Raw genomic sequence first — 14,432 nt, 5'->3', positions numbered from 1 at the left:
AGTGCACTGAAAGAGTATGGGTTCCACAGAACCTGCATCACATGGGATGCAGCAGGCCAGTTGAAGCCTACAGTCATCATAGAATTCCAACCTTAAACTTCCAAATCCTTTCTTAGCACACAGAGACAGTAAGCTGATTTGTGAAAGCAATATTGAAGAGTGATAGCATTTTTCTCCACTGTTGGACCAGATCAAATTAACACAGGAGAAAAAACCCTTAAATTTGTGAACTGACTTTATTTAAGGCACATGACAACTTGTAAATTCAAGACTAAATAATTCACAGTAAGGCATAAACATCATGGTTTATTGATTTCTACACAGTATTATTGTATATATTTTTTTATTATTGTATAAACTATGGGTATAGGCTGTCAATTAGCATGTCAGTAAAGTGACCATGAAAAATGCCTACCATCTCAACTTGTCTTTCAAGTATGCATCCACCATCTTTTCCAGTTACTGCCAGCCAAGGTAAGTCACATCTATGAAATTTTTCACTCGTTTCTTTTCTGTATAGGTTCTTATACTATATTCATCACCAAATGAACTGCAAACCTACAAGCATATTACCCAATATGAGTAATTTCTACAACACGTTATTAGTTGCCTCATTCTTTGTTTGGACAGAAGCATCCACATGCTTATTGCTCTTAACTTTTAAATTATGTTTCAAGGCTGAAACTTGGTAATAGCAACCTAAGAAGTCTTTGATTTAAGTGGGAGACACAAGAAAAAAGACCATGCTCAACTTTCATGATCCTTAATTTTCAAAGGATAATAGACAAGGGCTAAGCCAAAAAAAAAAAAAGTTCAGGAATAGATTGATCTCCGCTGATGTCTATACAATATGATTGCTGCATCTTTCCACACTCCCCACCCATCCACTATATCAGCACCAGGAATAGACTCCACATGGACAGACACAAAGAACTGTTGGTAACAGTAAGAGCTCAATGCAGAGCAGTTGTCCTTTATTTTCAAGGGGAGGGTCTGCCTAAAGGACCCCAAAAATTACATCAGTAATAAAATTTGTCACTGAATGAATAAAAATTTAATCTCTAACATGTGATCTTCACTGTATAAGATTATCATTATTATTTATCTGTGGAAAGTGTTCAAACACGTAAGTCCAAGATCTCATTGCAGCCAGTACAATAAAAGTGCTAGCTCCTTAAAAAAAAAAAAAAAAAAGTGACATCAGACAGGCCATCATCATCAGGCCACAAACAGCAACCATGTTTCATTACTTTAAGGAAACATGGTGCAATTCAACTAGTTTATTTGTTTGTAATTGTCTAAGATGCTACAAATTGTCAGCTGCGAATATAGCACATCATATTTCCAGTGGATGCTTGTGCTCTGACATTTCAGCCTAACTGTTAGAGTTCACTTTGCAGACAAAAGAAGGTACATTGTCAAATATATTTTCAACAGTCCCTTGCATTGAGCACAATTTTTCTAAAATAAAGGTAATAATAAACTGCAAAATGTATACTTATGGTACCATTATGGTATCTGAAATTACGTCTAAATGATAATTAACCATGTCATTTCCAAGTGTAATGAAATAGCTTTCACCAATTAAAGTCCTCAAAAAACAAAATGCATAAAATGACATAGTTTTCAAAGGTAACCTGAAATGAAAAAATACTAGTATACAAAGGAATGGAAGGCTTTTGCATATGTGTTGGAGATGTGAAAGAAGGAAAATAATTTTCAACAACATGAGAAATCATTGCCTAAATCACATCTACATTTCTACCCCAGTATTAATTCTGATCATATCACATCACACATAAACAACAAGATTTTCTTTCCAGATTTTAACTTCTTATCATAAGTTTGTTTGTTTGTTTGTTTATTTTGGTTTCCTACTCCTTCTGACAACAACCTCTTGCACAACACCATACCTTTAATTCTATAGAGCAGGATGCTATACTGATTTGAAGAGGGATTGGAGAGATGGGGATAAAGGACTTGGGTCAGAAAACTAATTTGGTAAGCAATTTCAAATATGTACTTTCAAAAGCTTTAAAACATTCTCCAATACTAAAGAAAGAGCAGGAAATTTTGCTCTGGTTTACAAGCCAAGGACTACAGGACCTCTTTTAATTCCAGTGCCCAAGTGACAGCCCTATCAGTCAGTCATTCTCAGGTTTATTTTCCCGCACTGTACATTTGGTCTACTTTGTTTTTATTGTACTGCAGCTGGCCTACTTGAAACATAGATTAGCATCACTCATTTCAAACCACTGTAAATTAGTAACTCAATTCTTTATTCAAGTGACTTTTCTTCTACTAGTTTCACAATGTTCTGTAATTTGCCTGCTTTATCATAGTTACATTTTCTTTATAAATTACATGGAACTGTTCCTTATAGGACCCAAATAGAAATGTTTATTCAATTAATCCATAAAAACAGTTTTAGATATATAAGCTAGTTCTTCTCCATTGAGTTGATTTTATTCTGGTTTCTTAATCAGAATGTTTTATATCAAATTAAATGCATTAGTGAAGAACAATATCGCCTTTATTAACCAAATCTGTAATTTAATTTTTTAAAAATCAAGTTATTCTGACAAGATGAGTATTCTATAAACCTGTTGACTGTCTCTAATTACATTACTTCCTTAATTCTTCATTAATCAACCCTGGTATTGGCTGTTCATTATTCTGTTCAGAATTACAGTCAAGATGACATGGTTTTAATTAATTGGGTGATCCTGAGCCTTCGTGTTAGTATTTTTAATGTCTGTTTTCATGTCATCTGGAACTTTCCAGGATTGCTCCAGATTTTTATTTGCAAACAGCAAACAAAACCAGGTAACACTAAGACTCTTGACAAGTCATTTTAGGTTTCTGGACCTACTGATCACCTGAGGTGTAACTTGACATCAGCTGCTGCTTAATATGCTCCTCAACTCCTTGTTATCATGGAAGCTATTTCATTATCATTCCATACAAAAGTATCACCTGGTTCATTCCCCCTCTCAGCATCAGCAGGAAAATTTACTGAGAAATAAAATGAAGAGAGTGAGATTCACTCAGTTCTGCCTCATACAGCCTAGGCTCAAATTAGGTGAAAAGAATTATGCTGCTCATTATTAAAATGAAACAAAGTCGAACAAACAAAAAAGCAAACAAGAATTAAATGATAAATAAAGATTTATCCAGCAGAATAAAGCCCAAAGAACTTATGCCAATAAGAAACATGGCTTTTGGGAAGAATGACACGATATCTCTGTAACGGCTTTGGAAACAGACATGGGGGAGAAAGAAAAAATATTTAATGCATTTGGGAAATCTCATCAACATCCCTCCCCTCAGCACACTCTGCTGGTACTGCTTTCCTCTTCCACCCTTCCACATCACCACTCCTGCTACTCACAGCCCTCCCCACCTAACCCAAGACTACTGTGTCAATAGTGCCAAAATAACAGTGAAAAATAAGTGTGCTTTCAAAACACGTCATTGCTGCAATGACTAGAGCAACTTTCAAAACCTTATTAGAATTTTCCGATTAATTTTTAATAGAGTGATAAATGAAAATACAATAAAAGCCAGTCCTATAAAATTTTGTTCTATTTACATACTTACCAATTCTCAAACACTATAAAATTAATATTGCATTCCTGAACAGTTGAGAGACCTTAATTATGAAAGCAAACTAAATTAAAGTATCAAACACACTAATGAATCATACTAAAAAAAATTATTTCAGCTGAAATTAAAAATAAAAGTCACAGTTCAAAAAAAGAGCTAGAATCTTCTGAAAGGGAAAGATTATCTCAACCTGCAGTCATGTTTTTTGGAAGCAAATATAGACCAAAAAACTGTGAATTTCAGTTCCCAGACTCTGAAGAGGCTATAATCAGGCTTTGAGTTATCTGGCCCAGGTGCACCCATAGCACTTTCAAGTGCTGTAATATGAATTATTGCCCACATCCATTCTTTTACAGCTGGAATGGGCACTGTGGATTAATGTACTGCAATACATTTTCTTGCCACAGACAGTGCTCCTCTCGGAAGTGTGATCTATTGACTAGTTACATGCACTCCGGATAAATCACAACGGTCTCAGTGCTATGGCATGCTCTGCTCTAGGAAAAGATGCCAAACAAACCAAGATGAGACAGGAGATGGAGCAATTGCTTGAGAGACAGGGAAGCTCTGTGTAGTGATGGCAGCTGCTCCTTTTCCTCTCCCTGCCTCTATTACACAGTGAAGTGGTATCCTGACCTAGTGTCCCTCGCAAAAAGACAGCCAGTAACTTTAACTGAAGTACCTCCCTCGACTTGGTGACTTTGCACTGAAGCCTTGACTGATCAGTATGTCAAGTGCCAATGACCATAGCCATGTCTTACTGTAGATAACTCATCCCTCACTGCCCACTGGTAGAGAATTCAGAAAGAAGGCAAAGGAAGAGGTCACTGCACACAACTGAGGCTTTGAAAGGTGGGTGGCCACACTAGATGAGCCCACCTACCTAGGTCTGCTATCCTAACTCCAAGTGAAGAGCATGCGATTCACTGATGAATATGACACTATAGTATAAAACCTAGCCATGAACAAAGTATCCCAAAAAATGAAGCAGGAGAGAATTCAGGAAACCCATGTCTCATTGTATAACATGGCACTCACAATGTTGCAGGAAGAAAGTTTCCAGTTAGTGTAGAGAGAAATTGCAGCTGCAAGTAACAAATAAATGATACTAAGCAAGGCTGAACATAGTAAACAAAAAAAGTTGAAAACTAATTTAGGGGAGGTCAGTATATGAACTTGCAGCTTACTGCCAATTCAACTGAGTCATCAGCATTGCACTCTTTTGGAAAAGCAGATACCATGCTTAATTTACACAATCTGATAAGAATTTGGCTGGGCAGGCTGCTTGGTCTCTTGTTAGGTAAGTCAGCTGCACTACAGTCCTTTCTTCTGAAAATAAGCATCATTAGGATTCTACATGCAGCATGAGTATCTCAACAGTGGCAAGCAGCACAATAATCAGGGTATGATTGCATGTGCCAGACGATGGTCCAAATCAGATAGCTCTCCTGCGGGATGCTTTCTCAATAACAATTTTAGTATTTACCCTTAAAGGGAATAAGATGAAGTTCCTTACTCCAGACCTTTTACATTGTTTGAATATCTACCTATTCTGCCCCCCCATATCATAGCCATGTGGTAAGCCTATATGGGACACAACTCTGGTGCATTTAGAATCTGATAGTGAGATCTTAAATGTTTCCAATTACTACCTGGCCAAAAGCCCAGAAACAGTCACAAGTGCCAAACACATTTGTAAAAACAACAGCAAGTTATAAATATTGGTGTAATGAGGGCCCTTCTGGAATGACAAACGTAAAATAATTTTTAAAAGTATCATATTCATTTAGTTTCAAGCTGTTCATCTTTAGTTTATTCTTAAAACGTGTTCAAACCGTAAAAAACAAAAACATGTGTAATAAAAACATGTAATTTAAATGCTCAAAATGTGTTTAAGCTCTTCTTGAAGCTATACAGTAAGTCCCAAATAATACCTACTTTGAGAGAAATAAGGTAAAAATTCTGTTTGAAGCATTAAGATAACTGCTTTTTTGTAAAGGCAAATATTTTTTTAAAAAAATTAAATGTTTGAAAATTACACACTTTTCTGTATTTTTCTTAGCTTTCAAAGATTTAAATAATTGAAGATGCTCTACTGCAAGGGACACAAATGAATAGCACAGCTTATCCATTCAGTGTCATATTTTCCAGAACCCTCCTGTGATGTTGACTGTACCCAATTTTACAAGATCATTGCCTCACATACCAACATCCTAAATTCTCACGTGCAGCAACACAGCAAAGCCCATAAATTCAGGTCCATACCCTAAACACTCTACCTTTGCTCTGCAAGTGTAAAAGGCGAACACCGACTGAAGCAGCACTGCACAAATCCCACACCAGTACATGCAGATTCTATACTGCAATGTCCCTTTCACTGAACTCGTTTTCAAAATAAATTACAATTTTTACATAACTACAACAACATTTTAGTTCTCCAAATGGCCACGCAAGGTCACTTTCTCAAGGGCAACATCACCGCGGTCCCTCTGTTATAAATCCCAAGACAATGAACAAACACCCTTACGCTTGTTTTTGGTTTTTGATGTTTCCCCGTGTTTTGGTTTTTCTGTTTGCTAGAGGAAAATTCAGCAGTATCCTGTATTCTGTGTACACTGTTTTCAAAATTAATATATGAGGAAACTACACACAAACATTCAGTGCTTGAAAAAGGTAGCAGAGAGCAGACAAGTTCCCAAACCTTCAACTGCAGGCGATCAAACGCCAGCGCTGCATGGCTGAACCAGGATCTCTGCTATTGTGCCTTGAGGCTGACTGTTACCAGTAGCAGGTCTCTGTGATGGATAATGATTCTGAACAATGAAACAATAATAATAATAATAATAATGATAATAATAATAATAACAACAACAATATCATTTTAATATATTTTTCCATCCTTATCCCTGCTAAAGCCATAAAGCTTCCCCGTCATTGCCCTTACTCATTTTGTTATCAAAACCAAATTATACAAGAAACAGTTTACTAAAATCAAGTCACTTGGAAAAGAAAACACAAAGGAGTCTTTCTCTAATTGCTCTACAATTCTTCATGTTTTTCTGAAAAATCACACCCTTGCACTGAAATACAGTAAAATAAGAGCGAGCAATTCCACTATGTACATATATTAAGCTTTGGACAGGCTGAACTATTGACCTCCTTTGCTACTAAAATATCAGTTAATCATAAAACTGAGTTGTGAGTTGTTACTCAGAAGCAGCAGCCAATGCAAGAGAACAACTTCTAACTCACAGTTGAAAAAGCAGGCTAAGTGCTCAATTTTATATTACCACATATTTTCTACACACAAACCCTCCCCAAGAAAGGACAATCACAGCTCAGAGGATATGCTCAGAAGGACAACACACCCCAAAGCCACAGAAAACAGCCTTAAGGATTATTTCTGATTCACGTGTTACCCTCTGCCTTTTGTTTTGGTGTTAAAATCCTAAAAAAAAAAGAATAATGCGAGCAATGACACCAGGCAAGAAGTGTAGTCATAATGAAATAAATCTCAGAGGCCCTGTGAGGACTGATGGGGAGGCAGGAGCCTTCAGCATCAGCAGCTGGGAACACAGTGCCCAGTACCATCATCAGAGATGCTTAGAAAATGAAAACACAAAGCATATACCTGGATATTAGGGAGGATAATGTCAGAAAATAGTGTTTTGTTTCACGTGTTTTAGACTTCAGCCATTTAAAAACACTCGGTGGTTTCATATATTTGATTGCTCAGCACTATCGTTAATTGCAGACTGATAAAACAACACATCTAGCAAAATGCCTTCACTCAGCTTCAGCACAAAAAAGATTACCTGGGAAATGCCAGGTAGACAAACAGGCTGTCAGAGGACTTAACTAGTGGAAGAATTATCCCTCCATTAAATAACAATTTTGTTTAGCATTAGCAGAAACATTTAGTAAACGAGTCACCAGACACTAGTTTTGCTACGAGGAAGACCGAAAATTATCCAAATACCTAATAATAATGTGCATGTATGGCAATGAGATAAGTACAATCATCAGTGAAATCACTAAGGAGTAAGATACACCTCCTGCAAAGCACAGGCCAAGTGAACAATAATACGTTATTAAGAAATATCATGAAATTATAAATACTGAATGAATTATGGGGAAAAAATATTTTAATCTTCTTTTGAAAACAATGCTAATATTTGTTTAAGTATTAAAGAGAGAGCAAATACTAACCTACTCTGATTATTTCTTCAGTGAGTTTGCAGTTGCTGCTTCTCTGAATGTAAACTTTACTGTTTGCAATCTCATCAGATCAACATTCACTAATGTGTGCTTTCTAATCTGTATTGAGAGCAGTCAAAACTTCATGTTGAAAATTCATTTATTTCCCACACCACTCCATCTGACACTGAGCAGATAAACAATTATAACTTGTTTCAGAATTTGAACTAATATGTATAAAACCTATGGAAAGAAAAAAATTGACAAAGAACATTGACAGAAAAGAGAGCATCTGTCTGGAAAAGAAGTGATCTTGTCAGAAATGAGAATTAGGAATAATTGAAGGATCTCCAGAAAGAAGATATTGCTGCAGAGATGTCATCTAATATAGCACAGTAAATCACCTGCCAGTCACTCGTACAATACTGGCATCAGCAGAGACTGCAGGGTGAGCTATTCCATTATTACCTTTTCCTTTTCTTATAAATCTTCTCTTTGGAAGAGACTAATTTTTATGTTTATAGTTTGCCTTTTACAAGCAAAATATATACAAATAAAAAAATCATCCTGACTGGGGCTTGCAGTTATCTATCAGAAGCCTTTGGAAAACACTGCAGAAAAGGAAGGTCTGTCTCATTTTCCAGACAGGTGAGGAGGCAGAAGGGTGACCTGCTGTTCAAGCCAGTTCTGTTCCTGACTCATCCCTGATGGTGGGCACAATACTTCAGTCTTCACAAGCCCTTGCTGACTCACCGTCTTCCAACTGCAACTAGCTAATAGCAACATTTATTTGCCTTCACTTTGATAGAATAAGAAGAATAAGTCTTACTGCAAGGGAAAGAGGTTGGAATTTCATTATTACTAATGCTGTCACAGGTTCGGATTTTTCTGCTCAAGTATTTTTTTATCTGCTTCATTTCATGGTGGATTATACTGAATTAAAAAATTTTGTCAGGACAGACTAGATTTTGGAGCCTTATATGCTAGCATTACACTAAAAATAAATCAAAAATATAATCACACCCAAAACAGTTTCCCCTAACTGGTTTCTAAAAATATGCCACATAAATAATGACTTTTTTTCTTTCCTATTAGAAAGCTTTTGTCCGTCACAACCTGGGTAAACAAAACTATATTTTTTAAGTGCGAGAAAAAGAACCTGAACATTTGGACATGTTAGTCTCTGCTCAGCCTCTTTAAAACAGAGGCTGTTTTCCAATTCCTACTTTTTCAGAAGAATGTCTAAACCAATTCAGTGCAATAAAACAGTGCTTTCCCCTTACTCAGATCTCAACAACTGGCACCTTAACTCAGATGGACACACAGATCTTGTCACAAGAAAGACAGCCTAAATTATAAATAAGATCACAAACTCCAGAAGGCGCTTCAATTTAGTCCTACTCCAGTTTCTTGCCTCAGCTTCTGTGCCCTGTTTCAAAAAAGACTGTCTAATTTTCTGGGTTTCATGCCTATTTACCTAGTCCACTGAAGTTCTGGCTTCAGGTCCAGATCCTGATGCTCAATTTCTTAAGTAAACAAAATGAGTGGTCATGCATGAAAGAGGTGCCCCACTGAGATATCTCACAAACTTGTGAAAAAACTATTTCATTATTTTTTTTATTCACATTTGCACACATATACATGACACCTGGAAACCTGAAACTGCAGCTTTTCCTTCTGTTTACTTTAGTGCAATTTTGAATAGATGGTTATCTGCACTCTTTGCTAAATCTAATATAGTCGCAACTTTAAAATACTGTCAGGCCCCAGAAGTCCTAAAACTAGGGGGAAAGAAAACCCACAATTTAAGTTATGCTTATTTGTCTCCCAGTCAGAGATTCAAATCTGATTTTTCTCCCCGACAACTATGAAATATAGGTATTATCTTTCTCCTTGTGAAAGCTGAGATTAAAATAACTTTAAGTGTCTTTGGAAGGAACAGCGTATAACACAAGTTGGCTGTGCTTAATCTGCTTGGTGCTGGCCATGCAGGGGCACTCTAAGAAACAAGAAGCAGACTGCAGGGCTCAGGAGCACATGATTTTGGTGATGGTAGTAAAAAATGGAGAAAATACTCTATTTTACGATTTAGAGAATAATAGAATACCTTGAGTTGGGAGGGACCCACAAGAATCATTCAGTCCAACTCCCAGTCCTGCACAGGATAGCCCCAAGAATCACACCATGTGCCTGAGAGCTGTGACCACTTCCCTCGGGAGTGGTTATGACTAGAGACTTTAGTATCTGTATTCTAGTTCTTAGAGATCCTGGCAGGCCATTTGTAACTGCTTGGGAAAAGACAAATTATGCAGAAGTACACTACATTTTTTTAATACAGTTTTTTTTCTTAAACATATTTTATTTTCTCCATGCAACTTCCTTTATGTGTAAGTTTACTTGAAATGTAAGAGAAAATATAAAGGTGAAGAAACAAGGTGGTCTGTACTTTCCAGAAATCACGAGGTCTCCTTCCTTGCATGAGGAGAAGCAAAATGCTTTCATAGATTACTAAAGTCCTGTCTCCTAACCTACCTCCCCCAGATTTAGCAAACAGCAACCTAGAAATGACTGAGCAAAGCAGAGGACACAGCAAATCCGTATTGTCCCAGAAACCTGGAGATCTTGTGGGGGTGTGAAGGGAATCCTTAAGTTCTGCTACAAGTTAATTGGAGCCAACAAGCCTGCCAATGGATTAAAATGATTATTAGAAAATTCTGAGGTTTTGTTCATTTTTTCAAAGCAGCACTCACCAGCACATTTGGTCCTGGTGATGAGTGGTGGTCCCGGCTGCCCAGTCCCACCTTCCCCTGGTCTGGTGAGCAGGACTCGAATCTCATATTCAGTGTCAGGGTCCAGGTGCCAGAGCTTGTACGTTGGTGCATTGACAGCATGGGTTTCGGTCCAAGTCCCAGACGTCATTCGGTATTCCACTTCTTTCAGGATAATGGGTCCGTCCCCAATGATGGAGTTGGCATTCAACTGAATGAGCAAGTACGTAGGCCCAACGCCCAGCAGCTGTGGGGGTGCTATTGGTCGAGGTGGCTCTGCAGGGGAGACAAAATGTAAGCCAGTGATAAAACAAAAGCTGGAAAACCCACTAAGAGGAAGACTCTTTACAAAGAAAGTTGTCAGATTTTGGCCAGCAAAGATTACAAAATTCAAAAGCATATTCAAACCAACATCAAAGGAGAAGGACTGAGAAGAATTTCAGCTGATGGAAGTGAGTGGTGCACCACTGGCATCTGCTCAATGCTATTTTTTCCATTTAAAAATCTCAGCTAGGGACCATGAAATCCTATCTGATTTATATATTGCTGCTTCTTAACATTTCTCTCTGAAAAAAAATGCTCATTTATATAATTTACCATGGCAGTAACTTGAGATTTTCTTTTATTGACTGAAACTACATTTGTACTTTCCTTATAGAAAGAGCTGCAATAGGTGATACATTAACCTTACGCAGAATATTCTTAACAATTAGTATCACTGCAGTTAACTTGAAACCCATCAGGTGCAGTTAGGGTACAAGATACCTATTACAGGCATTCAGAATACTCAGACCTGAGCAAAAATGCCAGGAGAATGACAAAATAAAGACATATGGCAACAACTTGAGTCTTCAGTAACTTACTACTAATTCTGAAATTAAAACAATATGTGCTGCCTTTTGCCTTTCCCTGTTCTCATCAGCTTCTGCTTGCCTAAATATTTCAATGCAGCTACAAAGTGAAAAAGGTAACCAAAGGGGAAGGAGCGGTCCCCCCTACCCTGATAAATGTTAACATAGAAACACTGCCTCAGTATGATTTTTTTTCAAGAAACAAATCACAAGCAACATGCACTTTTCTAATAAAATGAATCCACCGATAAACATGGAAGGTTCGTTTTCATTCCAGATGGCTCATATTTCAACTAATTTGTTTCAGTTAATTAGGCAACAATGCTAAATTCAGTGCACACAGGGGTTTCACACAGCAGTGATGCAGAACTAACAATGCAGCAGCTCTGAGCAGTTAGAGAGAATCTCATGGCCAGTACATTAAAAATAACATTTAGCCCCAGACCATAAGATTTCCTTAGAGGGGGAACCTTCTCATCACCATTCCCCCCACCCTCTGCACAACAGAAGTTAAGACACAGAAGAATTGTACATGTGTCAATGACAGAGTTCATGGTGGGGAGTGGTGGACCTCCTTTGACATCCCATCTTTACTGCATGGTGAAGTTCAGCTAATGACTCCCTGGTTCTGCCTTGTTCTCTGCGTCCAGTAGTAAAGTTTCCTTCCAGATACCAGAGCTTGCTCCAAACAGTGTATTTATATTTGCTCTATAAGCAACCAAGTTTCCCACATTTTGGCACAAAAGGATTTTTTGCAGACTTTTTTCTAAATTAGCTGTGTCTCAAACCACTCAGTTTGGAGACCAGAGAACCTATGGCCATGCCATAGTGACTGTAATGGAAGCCGATTTTTTCTTCCTGGACTGAAAAGGTGAATCCTCCAAGATGTTTCCATTTATGCTTTGAAATATACAAAACTGTAGAAAGTATCTCAATTAATTATTAACATTTTATCTTGTTTTGGCAAGAAATGTGTATATGAACTAATTTAGATCCCTACCTGCATCAAAGCTTAGAAATGCAGCTGGGCTTAATGAGGGCGGTTTATTTGCTGTGGAATTAATATATTAAATGTCAAACTAATGTATTCTAAGGTCAGTATATATTACAGAAAAAACATAATCGTTGATGAGCATGATGCACTACCGACTCCAAGTTATAAACTTCTAAAACATATGGCTGTGTTTAGAAGTACACACTTTGATTAAGAGCACAATTATCACAAATAAAATCTCACGTTAATGAGACTAATATACCATTGCCTATTAAGTTTTTATGTTAAGAAGTAAAGCACATTCTTATATTAGCATACACATTTTGTTTTTAAGCTCTTGAGGCCAAGGAGACTTATTTATAAAGTCTCTTCCAGTTCAAATAAATTATGCATGAATTTTAATCAGTTAGCAAATGAACCAGTAATTGTTCTGCAGCATTATTAATATTCTTCATAATACAATATACTATCAGAACCAGAGGTGAGGTGCAACCAGAAATCCCAAAAGTACACTAAGTATCAACTGAAGCATGCAATCCCAATATACCAGGATAAACTTTTCTTATGTTACCCAATTAACTTTCTATTAATTATTCTCATTTGTTATTCTACAACCACATCTACAATTATAATTTGAAATCACATAATTTCCTTCTGTATATACAGCAACCTGAAATTTTAATGGTTTAAAAATTGCCATTGAGAACTAAAAAGACAGAACAAAGCCATTAATAATGTTTTGGTTGCCATTCCCATAGCAAATATCATATGTATCAATCATACTCTTCTTTCAGTGGTTTTAAAACACAGTTTACAACCTTCAAGGAATTTTGTGCTTCCGGCTTTCTACCCTAGCAACCTGGGTCCACCTGTAAGTGATATAGTTTCAGGGTGCCCTGAGAGACAGTCTGCCAAAAATTAAAAACCTCTTATATGGGGTACGAAAATTAAAAGATGTCTGAAAGGGAACCCCAAGAAAATCACCCTATCAGAAGTTTGTTCTGGCTTACAAACAACACAAAAACTCAGCTTCAGCAAAGACAGGCGATGACTTAGATGTTCAGAGCCTGGCTCAGAGGTAGCGTTGCAGGAAGCTGAGGCTCACGAGGTGCCCACCACAACAGCCTCCCTCCTGCCTGGCCCTGCTGAGGCACTCGGCAGGCAGATGGCCCCTACTCAGATGCATTTTGTGGCTTCCTGTCACCCAGACCCGAAGCCAGGTGAGGCAGCACAGTGACCTCCCTCCACCCTCACAATGCCCTGATCACTGCAACTAAACTGGAGAGCTGTACCGTTTATTTCTGCACAAAAAAACCCCACACTTCACCCAATTATTATAAGCAGATGTGGCTAAGGCACACAGTACTCCTTGCAAGCAATTTTCCTTGAGCTCCGTTCCCCTTTTTTCAGCCATGAACCTCTATGAAGAGCCATAAAGTTCTAAACAATATTTTATGAAAAAATATTTCAACCCATGGATGGTTTAGCTCTTCAGTAGAATCACAATTTCAATAGGTATTTAAGATACACTAAACATTTGAACAAAGACGCTGCATAGTGAGTTTAATTTCTTCCTTTGCTTAGCACAAAATTTAAGATTCCTTTTCTAATGTAACTAGTTTAATTACTGACTCATTTTCTGACTATATTTTTAGCCAGTCCTTGAAGGTGTTAAATCTGATGAAATCTCTTCCAGTTTTCATGGCCACTAACATCTCAAAGACTATGTGGAAATACCACTTGTATATTTGCAGGGCATTAAATAAATGAAAGCATTTTCGTTGCATAGCACTTTTCAGTATTTGGTCAGACCTCGTTTTGACACAAAATGCCCACAGCTAAGGTAATAAAAAATTAAGACTGACATTTCATCAGTACTAAGTTCCTATTCTGCTGAGCTACTAGCAGTACTTTATGCTCACATCAGTATGTATATGACATTGTATATTAAATGTACTGTGATATTTAGGCACCTATGACTAGAATAAGCATGTAGCATCAACCTCAGCTGTAAGT

General features: G+C 37.3%; 1 protein-coding gene across 14 annotated transcripts in view; it reads right to left on the bottom strand.

The window, feature by feature from the left end:
* PTPRK (protein tyrosine phosphatase receptor type K) overlaps positions 1–14,432 on the bottom strand; it is a 393,483-nt gene that overhangs the window by 157,563 nt on the left and 221,488 nt on the right. For all 14 annotated transcript variants that reach the window (XM_050315975.1, XM_050315961.1, XM_050315960.1 and 11 more), the window contains exon 7: positions 10,554–10,847. In XM_050315975.1, coding sequence (XP_050171932.1) covers positions 10,554–10,847 — 294 coding nt within the window. The remainder of the gene's footprint in view (positions 1–10,553; positions 10,848–14,432) is intronic.

The sequence above is a fragment of the Myiozetetes cayanensis genome, unplaced genomic scaffold, assembly GCF_022539395.1.
Source record: "Myiozetetes cayanensis isolate MyiCay16 unplaced genomic scaffold, myiCay2020 scf2-11, whole genome shotgun sequence".
Classification (NCBI taxonomy): domain Eukaryota; kingdom Metazoa; phylum Chordata; class Aves; order Passeriformes; family Tyrannidae; genus Myiozetetes; species Myiozetetes cayanensis.
This window is presented reverse-complemented; position numbering and strand designations above follow the sequence as displayed.